General features: G+C 37.6%; 1 protein-coding gene across 2 annotated transcripts in view; it reads right to left on the bottom strand.

Annotated features, from left to right (window-relative positions):
- Nucleotides 1-18,100, bottom strand: part of LOC104223747 (uncharacterized) — a 37,567-nt gene that overhangs the window by 18,959 nt on the left and 508 nt on the right. For both annotated transcript variants that reach the window (XR_011406791.1, XM_009775246.2), the window contains exons 2-5: nucleotides 10,755-11,038; nucleotides 10,458-10,655; nucleotides 9,640-9,986; nucleotides 8,370-8,661 (exon numbers count right to left, since the gene is read on the bottom strand). Coding sequence is in view for 1 of the 2 variants with exons in the window: in XM_009775246.2 (XP_009773548.1) it covers nucleotides 8,370-8,661; nucleotides 9,640-9,986; nucleotides 10,458-10,655; nucleotides 10,755-11,038 (1,121 nt within the window). In the remaining variant the exon portion in view is untranslated. The remainder of the gene's footprint in view (nucleotides 1-8,369; nucleotides 8,662-9,639; nucleotides 9,987-10,457; nucleotides 10,656-10,754; nucleotides 11,039-18,100) is intronic.

Here is an 18,100-nt window from a genome sequence, read left to right as displayed (position 1 = left end):
AGAGCTGACAAGTGAGATAAACCAGGTACCATTTTCTGAAGTTTTGACAAACTGGGATGTCCCAACCGTTTGTGTAATAAAGCTGGTGAATCAGTAACAGAACAAGTTGGTGATGGAAGACAAGATGTGAGTCCATGTGATTTAGCAAGGATAAGGTGATAAAGTTCATTTGATTCACGCCCGGTACCAATGATCCTCCCTGTACTGCGTTCTTGTATAAAAACATGATCATCAAGAAATAAAACGGCACATTTTAGTGATTTGACTAGGCGACTAACAGCTATGAGATTAAAAGGACTATTAGGGACATAAAGAACTGAATCCAAAGGTAAGGAAGGAATTGGGTCTGCTTGACATATTGCAGTTGCCATGGTTTGAGACTCATTGGCCATTGTGACTCCTAGAAGAGATTGAGAATACAAAATAGTAGTGAAAAGAGATTTGTTACCAGAAATACGATCTGATGCACCTGAATCAATGACCCAAGACTCAGAGGATGAAGATTAAGAGACACAAGTCACGTTATTACCTGTTTGAACAATGGAAGCTATCTCAGAAGATGTCTGCTTACCTGCTTTGTACTAAAGAAACTCAAAATAATCCGCTAAAGAAACCATCCGACTATTCGAAGAATCGGTTCCCATGTCGCTACAATTAATAGTAATAGGGTTAACTTGAAATAGTGGAAATTAGTAACTCCTTTGGGAAAACTGAAGAAATCGCTAAGAAAACACTGTTTCTGCGCCGGAAACTTAACACTGTTCTGCATGGAAAACACTGTTCACGCCAGAAATACTGTAGCAGCCAGAAAAAATTCAAAGTGGTCAGAATGAAATAAAAACAGTAGGGGTAGGATCAGAATTACCAGACGACCCAACTGTTCTGAAGAAACTTTTTCAAAAAATGGCCAGCAGCCCACTTCTGAAATCAGTTCACGTCGGAAAAATATAAAAGTGGTCGGAATTTGGTGTAACCTGGATGGGTAGGATCGGAATTGCAAGGGAAACAATCTATCCTGAGGAGTCGTCGCCAAAAAATGGCCACAAGGTGGCCCACGCGACGTCGGAACTTCGCCGGAAAAGTTTCTTCCGACAACTACAGTACCGCCGGAGATTTTCACTGGGGTTTGGTCGCGGACAGTGACTACTCTTGTGGTAGTGTTGGATTTTGCACAACACTGACTGAGACAAAGCAGACGCAAAACAACTTTGAAAAATCGCCAGAAAAAAAAGGGTTCCGGTGACTGATTTCACTTTCCGGAATCGCTGGAATTTATGCACAGCGATAAATCTCTCACGATAGCTCTGATACCATGTGAGAAGGCACGGGAGAAAATATGATATATTGATATTGTGTGTTCAATACAATACAAGAGGTCCTTATTTATAGCTATACTAAGAGGTTTTACTACTACTCCTATTCCAATGTGGGACAAGACTACATTATGTACATATCTAACAAGATCATATAGGATCAAATCATATCAGCTAAGATAGGAAAGTTTCAGATTTTTAGGGATTAGATTAGATTAGAAATACCCCTTTGTTTGGTATCAGAGGACTATTTCCTTTTTTATTGATTTGTTTTCTCCAATAAATTTTGTATTCTTTGACAGAATAATACATACTATTTCGATACCAAACTAACATGGTATAAGAGCAGTAGCTTCTTTCAACCTTTTTCTTTTCCTTCTGTTCATGGCTAAAACAGTCTTTACTGGGCAATGAATCTCAGCGGCAACAACAGAAGCCGAGAGTTCTGTTAGTGCGGTCCCACTCGAGACAACCATGAATCAAAACAATGATTCATCTCATTTATCCTTTCAAATAACGTCTCATAGGTTGAATGGAAAAAATTATCTGGAGTGGGCACAATCTGTCTGGTTAGCCATTGATGGCATAGGAAAACTTGGGCACTTGACAAGTGAAATCAGAAGACCTGAAGCTGGAGATCCAAAAATGAAGGCCTGGAGGTCCGAGAACTCATTAGTGATCGCGTGGCTTCTAAACTCTATGGAACCAGCAATAGGTAAGCCATATTTATTTTTGCCCACTGCTAGGGATGTATGGGAGGCTGTTAAAGAAACCTATTCGGACGTTGAAAATGCTTCTCAAATTTTTGAATTAAAAATTAAGCTTTGGAAGGCTAGACAGAGAGAGAGAGAAGTGACCATCTATTATAATGAAATGGTTTCATTATGGCAAGAATTAGATCAATGCTACAATGATGAGTGGGAGTGTCCGATGGATAGTGTGAAAGCAATGAAAAAAGAAGAAAATGAGAGAGTTTATCTATTTCTAGCAGGATTAAACCAAGGATTTGATGAAGTAAGATCTCGGATTCTCGAGAAAAAATCTTTGCCATCTTTGCGTGAGACTTTCTCATAAATAAGAAGAGAAGAAACGAGAAGGAATGTCATGTTGAAATTAGATCCTAATCTGAATTCAAAAGCAATAGATTCTTCGGCACTAGTGGTTGCAAAAGAAGATGATGACAAGAAGAAGAAACCTTGGTGTGATTTCAGTAAAAAGCATTGGCACACTCGCGAAACATGTTGGAAAATTCATGGGAAGCATCCTAACCAGAAGAAAAAGGGAGTTGACAATCGTGGCAGCCATGCATTCCAAACAATTAGTGAAGAACAGGGGCAACAATCTTCTTCAGAGGCGTCTCCATTCACAAAGGAGCAATTAAAGCTCTTGCACAAGCTTCTTCAAAATCAACTCCAAACCAGTAAACCAAGTCCTTCCAATCCCTCTTGTTCTTTTACCCAATCAGGTATTGCACCGCCTGTTTATTTGAGTACTAACTCAAATGGTGTGAACTTCTAGATCACCGATTCAGGAGCTAGTGACCATATGATAGGAAATCTCATTTGTTCTCTACTTACTCACCTTGTGCAGGGAACAAAAAGGTTCGAATTGCTGATGGATCTTTTTCAGCAATTGCTGGAAAGGGAACTATCAAACTTACTCCTTCTTTGACCCTCTTTGATGTCCTTCATGTTCTAAATTTGACCTATAATATTGTGTTTGTTGCCAAATTAACCCAATCGCTCAATTGTCGTGCAATATTTGACTCATTTTCTTATGAATTTCAGAACAAGGTCTCGGGGAGGATGATTGGGAGTGCTAAAGAGTCTGGAGGTCTCTTTTTCCTGGAGGATGGAAACAATTCAGTAAACAAAAATTCTATTTGTTTGAACTCCGTTTTTATTGAGAATAAGGTTATGCTTTGGCATTATAGGCTTGGTCATCCTAGTTTTTATTATTTAAAGCTTTTGTTACCTCAATTGTTCATGAATAAGAGTCCTTCTATTTTTCAGTGTGAATTAACATCGACATTCTATTTTTCCCTCTCATAAATATCATGCCTCAAAACCATTTAAGCTTATCCATAGTGATGTTTGGGGATCATCTAGGGTTTTGACAAATAATGAAAAACGATGGTTTGTGAGTTTTATTGATGATCACACTAGACTAAGCTGGGTTTATCTTTTAAAAGATAAAACAAAGGTAAAAAATATGTTCAAGATTTTTATGCTATAATTGAAACACAATTTCAAGAGAAAATCCAGATTTTTAGGAGTGACAATGGCCGGGAGTTTTTTAATGAGCAATTAGGAAAAAAAATTCAAAATAAAGGAATAATCCATCAAAGTTCATGCCCTGATACACCCCAACAAAATGGGGTTGTCAAGAGAAAGAATAGACATTTATTGGAAGTAACTAGAGCCTTATTGTTTACTAGTAGAGCTCCACAATATTTATGGGGAGAAGCTCTTTTGACTGCCACCTATTTGATAAAAATAGGATGCCATCTAATGCCCTTAGTTTTTGAACTCCCTTTAGTCTATTCAAAGAGAAATTTACTATATCTAGGCTAACTACTGATTTGCCATTAAAAGTGTTTGGGTGTACTGCTTTTGTTCACAACCATGATCATAATAGGAGCAAACTAGAACCTCGAGCAAGAAAGTGTGTTTTTATACGCTATGCTCCAAATTAGAAAAGGTATAAGTGTTATGATTTGAATGCAAAAAGATTGTGATTACTATGGATGTTACTTTTTTTGAATCCCAACCCGTTTTTGGCACTCATCTTCAGCGGGAGAAGTTCGTAGAAGAAGAGTTGTTTTGCAATAATGAGGGAATGAGTCAAAATAAAAAAGAACCGTGTTACATGATAAACATGGATGAGCTAAATATGTGTGACAATGATCTAGGAAAGATAAGGAATGAAAATGCTATAGATAATAAAGGTTATGATTCTGAACCTGTAAAATTAAAGCATGATCTGATTAAAAACAAAAACGGTGAGCAAACAAAAGAGTTGCGCGTTTACACGAGGAGAAACCAGAATCTTGGAAAAGAGACCGAAAACTCTCAACATGGTCAGTCATCCACTCAACAAGACCAAAATGAAATTCCAAGTAATGAGATTCCAGGTAGTACTCAAACGAGCCTATTTCTGATACATCTCTTGTTCCTTCATATCTTGATCTTCCTATAGCTAAAAGAAAAGGTGTGAGAAACGTCACTAAACACCCCATGTCAAACTTTGTGTCATATAAAAAATTGTCCCCTTCCTATTCAACTTTTCTTTCTCAATTAGCTATTTTGGAGATACCAAAGAATGTGCAGGTTGCATTAAATGTTCCTGAATGGAGGGAGGCAATTCTAGAGGAGATGAAAGCCCTAGAACAAAATGAAACTTGGGAAATCATGGATCTACCACGAGGAAAGAAAACAGTGGGTTTTAAGTGAGTTTTCACCATCAAATTCAGGTCAGATGGGTCGCTGGGAAGATATAAGGCACGTCTTGTAGCTAAAGGGTTTACTCAAACCTACGGCATCGACTACCTTGAAACATTTGCTCCAGTAGGCAAACTGAATTCTATTAGAGTCCTCCTTACTGTTGCCGCTAATCTTGATTGGCCCCTTCAACAGTTAGATGTAAAGAATGCATTCCTCAATGGAAAACTTGAAGAGATCGATTTGGGACAAAGGTATGTTGACTTAAAGGGTCTCTCTATGGTTAAAGCAATCTCCTCGAGCTGGGTTTGAAAGATTTACTCAATTTGTTAAAGGGTTGGGTTACTTGCAAGGACAAGCAGATCACACAATGTTTATTCGGCATTCACTACAAGGAAAAATAACAATCCTTATAGTGTATGTTGATGACATTATACTCATGGGAGACGACTCAATTGAGATGAAGAATCTAAAGGACCAGTTAGCATCAGAATTCGAAATCAAAGACTTAAGACCCTTGAGGTATTTTCTTGGCATGGAAGTGGCTCGATTGAAGGATGGAATAATGGTATCTCAAAGAAAATATGTGCTGGATTTGTTGAAAGAAACAGGAATAAGCGGGTGTCGACCAGCAGAAACTCCTCTTGACCCAAACATAAAGCTCGGGAATAAAAAAGGAGATCCGATTGACAAAGGTCAATATCAGAGATTGGTAGGAAAATTTATCTACCTATCGCACACTCGTCCTGACATAGCTTTTGCGGTAAGCTTGGTTGGTCAGTTTATGAATTCTCCTCAAAAGAACATCAGGATGCTGTGTATCGAATTTTGAGGTACTTGAAAAGCTCGCCGGGAAAAGGGTTGTTGTTCAAGAAAAGTGATAAAAGGAGCATTGAGGCATACACAGATGCAGATTGGGCAGGGTCCTGTACTGACAGAAGGTCTACTTCTGGGTATTGTACATTTATTTGGGGAAATCTTGTGACATGGAGAAGTAAAAAACAAAGTGTTGTGGCACGAACAGTGCTGAAGCAGAGTAGCTCATGGAATCTGTGAGATTATTTGGCTTAAGAAAATAATAGAGGAACTTAGAAGACCTATAACTTTACTAATGAAGCTATACTGTGACAATAAAGCTGCCATAAGCATTGCCCACAATCCAGTTCAACATGATAGAACAAAACATATTGAGGTGGATAGGCATTTCATCAAGGAGAAGCTTGAAGAAGGAAGTGTGTGCTTTCCATTTGTGCCAACATATCAGCACACAACAGATATTTTTACTAAGAGGTTGTTTAAACCAAGATTTGAAAGTCTTGTGAGCAAGTTAGGCATGTCGGATATCTACATGCCAACTTGAGGGGTAGTGTTGATTTGTAATATTTGATTATGATTGTGTAATCAAATCAAATCAGGTATGTTGATTTGTATTATCGGACCATATAGGATCAAATCATATCAGCTAAGTTAGGAAAGTTTCAGATCTTTAGGGATTAGATTAAATTAAAAATACCCCTTTGTTTGGAATCAGGGGATTATTTCCTTTTTTATTGATTTGTTTTATCCTATAAATTGTGTATTCTTTGACAGAATAATACATACTATTTCGATACCAAACTAACAAGGTTTTAACCTTTGTCATAGATCTACCAGCATAAATCCAATCTGATTTATTTCACTCATGTAATGTGCCTGACTGTACGCCCTCTTTCCCAACGTTTCATTGGATAACTCATATGTTTAATATTACAATACTTTTGCTCAACTTTGATTATCTCTTTCGTTCTTATATATTGGAACCAAGATATTGTTTACATCTTCACTCTTTTGTATTGGATTGAATAACTTAGTTAGCCATGCTACTCCGACTTCTTATAGGGTCACTCTTTTGTATTGGATTGAATAACTTAGTTAGCCATGCTACTCCGACTTCTTATAGGGACTTCTAACCTCTATAGTGATACCATCTAGACCACAAAGTGTTCTAAGCCTCATATTTTCATCACATCTCTTACAATAAACCCTATCTAATAGCGTATCCAAGTTTTGTGTCTGTCACAAATGTTGAAGATTTTAAAATTACCCTCATGATGTGAGTTGAGCAGTTTATCAAAATACAATCTCTAGTTATAAAAATAGCAAAGCTATCATTTGGTCAGTAAATATTGTAACGTTTTACCTTAGTGTGTGCTACTCGTCGTCTAAATTCTCCAGTAACTGTTTTGTACTCTTCAAAGGATTATCCATTTCTGTTGTGTTGACTTCCTACACCACTCTTTCTTTGCTTTAATATCTCTTTGCACCACCTCATTCCACTATCATTCGATTCTTGTGGTCGAAGTCTTAATTCTAAACATCCCTGGAATTTCACTAAATGTTACTCGTTTTATTCAACTGAATATCTTGTTAGCTACCAAGTCCCATGTTCCCTCATTCAATAGCTTGTCCATTTTGCATCTTTTAGTGTTCACACAGAATTCTTGAATATTGATTGCATGAAACTTTTCTTCTTTGGTCCTCCCAGTGTTGTCAAAGGCGTGCTTAAGCCCTGAAGCGAGGCTCAAAATATATTGAGCGCTTCGCCTCGCTTTGTGTGCGCTTTAGTATCTCATCAAGGTTCCAAGGAATACTTTTCCTTACCAATAAGTGTAATCCTGAAAAGGCGACATTGAACAATTGATACTTCACTTTCTCGTAATTTTTTTCCAATTTCTTTGTCTATATATTTGTTATTCATGCTATAATTATTAGTATTGGATTACATATACACATTTTTACTTTTTTTCGTGTTGCGCCTTTTTTCATTAAAGCCCACGCTTTATTTCCACTTTGCGCTTAAAGCCCAAACGGGCCTTAGAGCCTTTTTGCGCTTTTCGCCTTTGATAATACTGGGTCCTCCACTCCTTTGGAGTTGCAGTATGTGACCTTGTCACTTCTTCTGGTATGAATGAATTCTAGTTGACTATGTTACCACCGCTTTTAAATGGGATCAACCGTGTGCAAATCCCTCTTTTTAAAGAAAGTGTTAGCTAAAACAAAATTGTAAGCTAACACACCATGTCCAATTGAATTCATGCCAAATAGAGTTAATAATTGAGGAAGAAAATAGTTAGCACTTGCTTCGATAATACGATTTAGATGTTAGAAGTTTTAATTTAGGTTCAGTTAATACAAAATAAATACGGACATTTAAGAAGTGGCTGAAATACATAATTGGAGAAAAACAAAAAAGGCTACTCCCTCCGGTTCAATTTATGTTAACCTATTTCCTTTTTAGTCCATGCCAAAAAAAATGATCCATTTCCATATTTGAGAACAATTTACTTTTATGCAATAATTTATAGCCACACAAAACATATATGCCTCATTTTACACCACAAGTTCAAAAGTCTTCTCTTTTTTCTTAAACTCTGTGCCCAGTCAAATAGGTTCACATAAATTGAAACGGAGGGAGTACAAGTTAACAAATAGTAAGACCGTGTTTGATGTAAAAGGTGTGCTCATAAACAAAAACAAAATTTAGAAGAGGCAAGTCTATAATGAGAAAAGACATTAGACGCATAATAAAACCAACTCGATTTACCATCACAAGTAAGTAATCCCTCATGTAACTCACCGTCTCAATCTTCTTCAGCACCGAAACCCCTGTGTCCATATCATAGTCATATACAGAAAGCGGGGTTCTCATTGAGCTATAAGAAAACCTGAGTACGCTGGATTCGAATTCTGATTCTAATGGATCCGCAGAGTATACAGGATCAACAAAATCAACAGCACGACCACCTTGTAGTCTTTCTAGTGGCTCTCCAACAGCAGGAAGGCGATATACAGTTATTCTGGGTAGACCATTTTCACGTTCATGAACAGCAAGATGGCCTGTAAAAAGTTGTATGTCCTGGAGCTTGACACTGCACGACAACCAAATTTAATGAGCCATAATCATGAAATTTCACTATAATACTTTTTACTAGCAAAATAGAGCATGAAGAAGTGGAATATCTTTTCCAACCCATTTGCACATTTCCTATGGTTTGAAATTTACAAAAAGACTTTGCCCAGGTTGGTTAAGTTAGTGGAAATCTAAGCTCAACAGATATAAAATGACTTTTGGGGAGCTTTGGTTAGGCAGGGATGTGCCTAAATTAGGTAACAGGTTACAACGACGTAAAGTTGGATAGAGCTTTGGTGATGCTACAGAAGACGGCAAAATACGCATTCATAGCAGGTTTCCGGGGGCAGATGCAGGGTAAGGAACTATAGACCTTTGTTTTCTTATTGGCACTTCTTGAGGAGTAATAGCGCCCAATCAAGCACAAAAATATGCTAGAATTGATAAGATAGTGGAAATTGCATAAAAGAATCAAAGTTCTAGTCACTCCTGGAATTCATAGATCAAACCAAATACAAAAGAGCATATCAGATGGAAGACCTTTTGAGATTTCCAGCAAACTGAAAGCACACGATGATATTGTCTCTTTTAAGATTTTAGTCTGTTTTAAAAAGAATGCCTCTTTCTACATTTAGTAACTCTTTTAAGTCCAACATTCCACATGGCATATTTAAGACCACAAGATTAAAGGACATTTTGGTACATTATACACATCTTTACTTTAAGACCACAAGATTTAAAAGTTTTCCTTACTTTTCTTAAACTCCATCTGAGTCAGACTAAGACACATAAATTGAAACAGAGGAAGTAGAAGATATTTACAGTATTTCCATAGTTCAGTAGACCTCTTAAGCTCACTAAGCTTATCCAATTATCATGGTAAGAACTAAGAAAGAACAAGTAAAAAGAAAAAACATACAAATTGAGAATTAGAACTCAACAATTCCTGGAAGTTGTTTTGAAATGTCAACAAACTGGTCATCTTTCTAAAAATTACCTTGGACGGTGAGGAAGGATAACAGTGGTAGCAGATATATTTTCCACAGGGCATGCAAGTAATTCTGAATTAAAACACTCATCACTTCTCCTCTGGATGAAGAAATGGTTTCCACGATGACTAGCTGATGTGTCAATGCCAGTCATACGTGGAGTTAATACCAACAATCCATTTTCAGGTTTTGAAGTGTCTAGATAAAAGACAAATCTTGTAATTTTACTCTCGGATGCAACAAATAAATATTTCTTGCTCTCGGATGCCTGAAGATCCAAAGAAAATGTTTCGTCCTTTTCATGATAAAGGCAAGAGTCATCTGACTGGTTAGTTCCCAATTTATGCAACCAGACCTGTCAAAACTAATATAAATCAGGAGAAAGAATACCTGGATAACCAAAACCAAGATGAATTCCAATCAGACGAATCCATAAAGCTGGTTATAAAGCCAACAGAAAAGATTTATCAAGTAGAACATTGATAGAGGTTGAGGTAGTGGCAAACAGAAAAAACATAAGTTTTACATCTCACCAAGATAAGCAAGCCAAACAAAAACAATATACTGTCAATGATTTTAGCAACTCTGTTAGATCTTTTCAATCAACTTTCTCTAACAAGAATCCCTTTTTGGATGGATAACTAGCTTCTATTTTGACAACAATAGATATCATTGTTAGCTCAAGAGATTTAACCAAACTGAACAACAATCATGGAACATAAAAACAATATCATTATCAAAAATTATACCAGCCGAAAGTTGGGAATTGGATGTTACTGAAAGAATAAATCACTTATTTCCTATGGGTCCAAGATGAAATCAAAACCTTGTCTGGTCGAAGGATCTCATCCATTGTGACGTAAACTAAGGCTTCATCACCTGCCCATTCAAGATATGATGTAATGGCACCAACCAGAGGTTTCCCAACCAGAATTCCTGACTCTGCATCGATAACATAAACAGTGTATATCTCATCTCCTTTGGTGTCCTCTGCATATGCAACTAACTTGTTATTTGGACTGACCTGAAGAGAGGAAAATTACGATGAAATAAGATAAGAAGCTATAAAGCAACAAGAGACAAAGAATAGCTATAAACATCTGCACAAAAGACATGTTCTTACTTTGAAACTACCAATGCTGTAATATGTGTGCTCTAGCGCTTTGACATTCTCATCCAAGATGATATGCTCTGGAGGAGCATCAGGTCCAGTTGGCATCGTATCATAAACAGATGTTGGAGCTGTACTTGTAGGCACAGAGCATCTACAGTGTTGGACATATTCCTTACCCTCCAAGTTCCTCCTGTAGTAGTAGTATGGTCCTCTCCGCGATGGTGCAGATATGTCATCTTCTTTAATTCTTCCTCTTATCTCAGTATAAATACGATCCTCTAATTGTTTGGTCCCTAGAAAGTGATCAAACCGTTTATAATCCCTTTCCCAAGCAATTGAGAATGAATTGATGAAAGAATAAAGAAACATTGAGAACAAATCAACCACACAAATGTTTTGACATGAAGGCAAGTACAACAACAACAACAACAACGACCCAGTAAAATTCCACTGGTGGGGTCTGGGGAGGGTAGCGTGTACGCAGACCTTACCCCTATCCCGAAGGAGTATGCAATAAAAATAATTATGCTCTTTTTAAATATAAATTATTGCATATCAGCTAGATAAAAATGGCTAGATGCAAATTTATCTTTCAGAGAACTTCAAAAGTGTGTACAATGAAAATAAAATAACAAAGTAAAGACCAGTAGAATTTCCTCAAGCTTCAAACTTTAGCTCTTTCCAAAACATGTAAGGATTACAATCATTCAAACAATCAAACAAAAGGATTCCAATGACACTGATAAGAAGCTGGCAGTTCACAATTCTAGAGACCAGATTAAGAGAAGCACTTTTTTTTATAGGTAGCAGAGTAAGGGAAACATAACCTCGCCCATGTGACATTGTTAGCTGAAGCAGAACTTATTTGCATCCCCTCCTCCTTTTCAAACCATATCAGCAAATCACCCTCAGTTAGAACTTTTCGGTCTTCCCTTATCTTTTAATACTGCTGCTTCTGGCAAGATCCTTATCTACTTATCAAGACTATATCAACATTACAAGCTAGGAATGTAATACCCCTACCCCGAGTAGGCTTTAAATCTAAGTTGCTCGGACACGGGTGAGGGTGTCCGACATAGGTGCGGATCTAGAGGTCGGATCCTTCTAGATGTAAATTCTAAGATTTGGGGATATGAATCTTAGTACGGACATGGGTCGAGGATCCGAATAAAAATAATTAAAAATATCTCTAAATTATGAGAAATTTTGTGGAATACTAATGTATAGCTTGTAAAGTATGGATTTTTTTTTATTCTCAAGTTTTAGATAAGCAAATTGAGTTCCTAGATAAGGTATGCTATTTTCTTCAAATTTACCCTAGTTTTGGTTTTGATTTCGGGAATCAAACTGTATCTCGTCTCGAATTTTTCCGTCCGTCATCGACAAAGTACCAAAAATTATTTGACCAAATTCAGTACGGATCCCATACCAACACCTATACTAGTGTCGTGCCGAGACGGGTGCGGCACCTAAACTGCCGTGTCGGAGCAACTTAGCTTTAAATAATATCTGGATAACATGTTGAACTCTGAACAAGAATTAACTTGGAAAAAAAAAAAAGAAATACTTTTCATTTCCTCACAAAGGATATTCTTATGAGGAAAATGACGACATACCTACACCCTCTTTTTTCTGATATTGAAATAAGAATTTGACACACTATGCTTTTAAAGTTTTTACTTCCACAAAATAATATCAATAGAATATGGGTATAAGAATTAATTCTACAAAGAGATCATTTATTGACAAATAATGAGGTGTATAGATTATTTAACAAATACAAACAGAATGCAAGCCATGGAGTATTTTAATAGCAAAGTGAGTTCAAATTGTGGAACTCACCTCTAAAATGGAGACCTACTAGTAATTGTGTCAACTGTCCAACTATAACTGAAGAAGAGAAGGAGTTGTTGCAAGGAAATTTTGACGAACAAGAGGTACTTGGATGCCTAAAGATGTGTGCCATGTACAAAGCCCCTGGTCCTCATGGTTTCACAATGGGATTCTTTATCAAATGTTGGGATATGGTGAAGTAGGATATTATGGAAGCTTTCTATAATTTCCACTCACATGGAATTTTTAAGAAAAGTTTTAGTGCAATTTATATAGCTTTGATTCCTAAGAAGACAGGAGCGAAGAAGATGAAAGACTTTAGGCCCATAAGCCTAATAGGTAGTGTATACAAATTATTTTCAAAAGTTCTAATAGAAAGATTCTAAAGGGTGATAGACAAATTGGTGGATTCTCAACATATGGCTTTTATCAAAGGAAGACAAATAATGAATGCTGCTTTAATTGCTAATGAAGCTGTGGACTCTGGAATTAAACGGATGAAGCCAGGAATTCTTTGTAAGTTGGAGAAGGCGTATGACCATGTCAACTGGAATTTCTTGCTTAAGATTCTAGCAAGAATGGGCTTTGAGAAAAAATAGATCAAATGAATAAAATATTGTATTTCTACTGTCAAATTTTTCATTCTCATAAATAGATCTCCTGAAGATTTTTTTCCTACTTGTAGATGTTTAAGACGGGGAGATCCTATGTCTCTTTTTTTTTTCACCTTAGCTATGGAAGGTCTAAATAACATGGTCAAGACAGCAAAAGTCAATGGGTTGATTAATGGGTTTGAGGTTGCCAGGAATGAAAACATTAGCCTTTAAGTAACACACATTTGCATTATGCTGATGACACCTTAATTTTTTGTGATGCTGAAGAAACACAGTTGAGGTCTCTGAGAGTCATTCTGGTTCTAATTGAAGGCATGTCTGGACTGCATATCAACGGGAGAAAGAGCTTCTTATACTCTCTCAATGAAGTACTTGACATGGAGCAATTGCCATTGATCTTGGGAGAAGTAGGATCCATGCCTACTATTTATCTAGGAATGCCCTTGGACGAAAAATTCAGATCCAAGGAGATATGGAACAATGTAATTGAAAAATGTGAAAAGAAATTGTCTAGGTGGAAATCCCAATATTTGTACCTTGGGGGTAGACTCACCCTTATGAATTAAGTTTTAGATGCACTCCCAACTTATATGACGTCTCTCTTCCCCATTCCTGCTACGGTTATTCAGAGACTTGACAAACACAGAACGAATTTGTTATGGCAAAAACTTTTCTCTCCAACTTTTCTCCCTGACTTGAGAAATGAGCCTTTTCTCTCTACTCTCCAGTGAAACTCTCTCCGGTGAGCTTTATTCCGACAACTGTTTTTATTCATTATGGAGGACAAAACTTTCTTTATTTTAGGGGACAATTTTTTTGAACGTATCAACAACTGGGATACATGGTTTATGCTTATAGAAAGAAGCAACTGATTCACTAGCAGAATTAATATAGATTATAGCAACCTTTGCTGGTTTTTTGACATTCTTCAACTAGCACCAAAGGGGGGAGGGGACTTCTACGGAAGATGGGGAAGAACACAACAACAATTTCTTTATAGAGTCTACCAAAATTACAACATTTATGGCAGATTCCTAAGAGTTGAGGTATGGCAGGGAGAAAAAAAAAAACGCAGTTGATTATCCCAGAAGTTAAATACAATAGTGGCTGGTCCGAAATAGCTGAGAAGATCCTCCGTTTTCTCGGCTATTTCGAGAATCAAAGAACATTACATCCAAGATCTTTGTATTCCTCTTCATGCATAGACACCGGAGATTTTCAAAAATCTTGGTGATAGATGTGGGGGATTCATAGGGGTTGATGAGGACACAAAAAATAGAAATTATTTCTTCTGGGCTCGAATCTGCGTCGAAAATTCCAGCATAAAACTTCCAGCGACTTTCGAGCTTGACCTGCAAAGTTGGAGATTTGAAATCGCAATTTTGGCGGAGGACCACCCATCAGTCTTTACACAACACCTTTTGTAGAGAAGCAGGTAGACGCCGTCTTTGTACCACTGCACAAAAAAGCAGCACAGTGCCAGTGTACAAAAACGTGCAAGTGAGGGGCCCAGCTTTAATTATTAAAGGACCGGTCAAACCAGCTCCAATAGGAACCCAAACTTTTAAATAGACTTGGGCCAAAGGAAAATGGAAAGGAATTAAAAAGTGGGCCAGGCCAACAGTTACTACTCTAGCAGCCGACAAAAGGGTAAGAATCATGATGGGCCTAAACATAACACTCTCTAGAATGATGCGGTTATAAACATGACCCATGTGCTTACAAAGCCTCTTTGCCAAAACTACGAAATTCCTTCGATCCTTTCTCAGTTGAAATACAGGCTTCCACTTCCATTGCTCATGAAGAAAACGACAATGCTTCCACTTTCAATTCGAGGCGGACGATGAAGAAGACCCATCTCGGTTCCATCTATTCCAAAAGTGCTCCAATTTTCGAACACCCAACGGCCAGTGATTCGGAATCCGACCTCTCCAATTATTATCTCAATGAATTTCTTCCCCTACCTTGGCACGATAGAGAAGACTTAAGCATGCAATTGGTGGATGAACCTTCTGTGGTCGATACTTCAAAATGGACAAAAATTACATTGCTAAAAACATGCAAATGCAGTAGGCTTTGAGCATGATATATTGGGGATTGTCTCAAGGATGGAAGGAAGAAGGAAAATGCAGATCCAACGACAACCTGAGTCACCTTCTAGCTCTAAAAAAGGAAAGTTGGGTCTACAGGAGGGCAGCGGTAGCAGGAAAACCAGGGGCAGGTCTTAAAAAACTCATTCCAAATGAAGGTAAAAATCCTTAGTTGGAATGTGCATGGTCTACATGATAAGAAAAAAAGTATTTGGAATCCCTTTAGAGGAAATGGAGGGTGGATTTTTTATGCCTATACGTAACTAAAATTGAAGACATGTGCATTCTATGGATTAGACAAAATTGGGAAATAGATGGGTCTCATGGGTTGAACTCAAAGCATGCGGTAGCAAAGGAGGAATAATTATCATGTGGAATAGAAGAACCTGGCAATGTGTTGACACCCAGGCTAGAGCATACTCAATTTCATGCAAATTTGAAAGCCTCGCAGAAGACTTCAAATGGGTATTTATAGGTGTATATGGCCCTCATACCAACTCAGAAAGAAATGTACTTTGGCTTGAATTGGCATCAATCAAGGGTCTTTGGTCCGATAATTGGGTAATTGGAGGTGACTTTAATGTTTGCAGATATGAAACTGAAAGGCTCAATTGCACAAGGAGATCCAGGGCAATGAAGAACTTCTCAGATCTAATCTCAAACCTGGAATTGATTGATCTCCCATTATAGGGAGCGCAATACACATGGTCAAGAGGAGAGAACCAAGAATTGACAGACTTTTGATCTCTAATGAATGGAGTGATGTGTTAAAAGATGTGAAGCATAGTGCAATGGCTAGGGTAATCTCAAATCATACACCTATTATACTTGAATATGTATATTGGGAAGCCCCATCTTCATATTTCAAGTTTGAAAATATGTGGCTTCAATCTGAAGGCTTTTTGGAGATGGTCAAGGAATGGCGGCTCTCATACACAGTCAAGGGTACACCAAATTACATTTTGGTTCAGAAACTAAGGCTCTTAAAGATAGACATCACAGTATAGAATAGGGAGCTTTATGGAAAGGTAGATACCAAGAGGACCAGGGCTCTTGGGGATTTGATACTCCTCGACCAAGCTGCAGATCTGAGGCCTCTGACTACAGAGAAAAAGCTGAAAACTTTCAACCTGAAATTAGAATTGCAACAGATTGCATTGGCAGAGGAAATATCCTGGAGACAAAAATCCAGGAGTCTATGGTTGCGAGAATGAGACAAAAACACTAAATACTTCCAGAGAATTGCGACCACTCACATAAGGAACAACTCCATTGACAGACTCAAAGTGGGGGAAGAACTAATTGAAGACAAAGTGCTGATCAAACAAGAAATCTTGGAGTTGCATCAGCAACTTTATGAGGAAAGGGAACCTGGAGACCTACAACAAATTTTTAAGGGCTATCTACACTTACTTCGGAGGAAAGTGAAGAACTAGAGCTTCCATGTGATGAAGAAGAGGTCCTTGCCTCTTCGAAATCTTGTGCCCCAGACAAAGCTCCTGGCTTTGATGGGTATACCATGGCTTTTTTCCAGAAGACATGGGATTTCATCAAGACAGATGTTATGGCTGCCTGAATCATTTTCATCTGCATGGACATATGGTGAGATGTTGCAATGCTTCTTTTATTGCACTTATTCCAAAAAAGAAAGGAGAAATGGAGTTAAAGGATTACAGGCCAATTTGTCTAATTGGTAGTGTGTACAAAGTAACAGCTAAGGTACTGGCTGAGAGATTAAAGAAAGTCATTGGCAAGTTGATCTCTGGCCAAAAAGTGCATTCATCAAGAATAGGCAGATCACTGATGCATCCCTAATAGCTAATGAGGTCCTGGACTAAAAAATTAAAAGTGGTGATTCTGGCATTTTGTGCAAACTAGATATTGAGAAAGCATTTGATCAGTTAAACTGGTCTTTTCTTACCAGCATGCTAAAGAAGATGGGCTTTGACGACAGATGGATAAGGTGGATTCAATTTTGTATTTCAACAGTCAAATTCTCAATCCTAGTCAACAGAAGTCCTGTCGGGTTCTTTTCCCCTCAGAAAGGACTAAGGCAGGGAGATCCAATTTCCCCTTTCTTATTCATAGTGGCTATGGAGGGTCTTCAGTCAAATGTTGGGAAGGGCAAAAGAACTAGAATGGATACAAGGTTTCCAGGTTGGCAGAAATCCCACAAGCTCAGTTAATGTATCACACCTGCTATATGCAGATATACATTAATATTCTGTGGTGCTGAGAGATAACAGGTTACTCAGCTTGACCTCACTCTTTTACTTTTCGAAGCATTATCTGGGCTACACATAAACATGTTGAAGAGTATTATGTAGAACTTATAGCAAACTTTTCTACTGGAATTACTTTTATTTATGCCGCCAACGAAAGGGTCTGCTTGGATGGAGACATTTAGAATTAAGAGGGGTTTAAAATTTCTATGGTCCATTTGGATGGAGCATTGGTAGGGAATTTCAAATTTGTGAATTTTAAATTTCAGATATTTTCAACGGTCACAAACGATGGGTTGGGTTATATTCTTTCCCTTAAACCGAGAAATTCCCGAGGGGGTCAACTCGGAGGATAATGGGCCGACCCCTCTCCTTGTGTAAATATCAGATTGCTTTCTGTTGCAGGGTTTGGACCCATGAGTTGCGCCTAGCCCTATCATCACAAGCTACACTTATCATGAGACCAAAGGCCTTGCGGCAGGATGGATTGAATTATATTGTGAATTTAGTTTGCATTTTAAATCCAAATTTAATTAGGTAATATCCAAAGAACTAAAAAGGATTTAATCCTACCAATTTGAAATACGTAGGACCAA

Source organism: Nicotiana sylvestris, chromosome 4 (assembly GCF_000393655.2).
Source record: "Nicotiana sylvestris chromosome 4, ASM39365v2, whole genome shotgun sequence".
NCBI lineage: Eukaryota > Viridiplantae > Streptophyta > Magnoliopsida > Solanales > Solanaceae > Nicotiana > Nicotiana sylvestris.
This window is presented reverse-complemented; position numbering and strand designations above follow the sequence as displayed.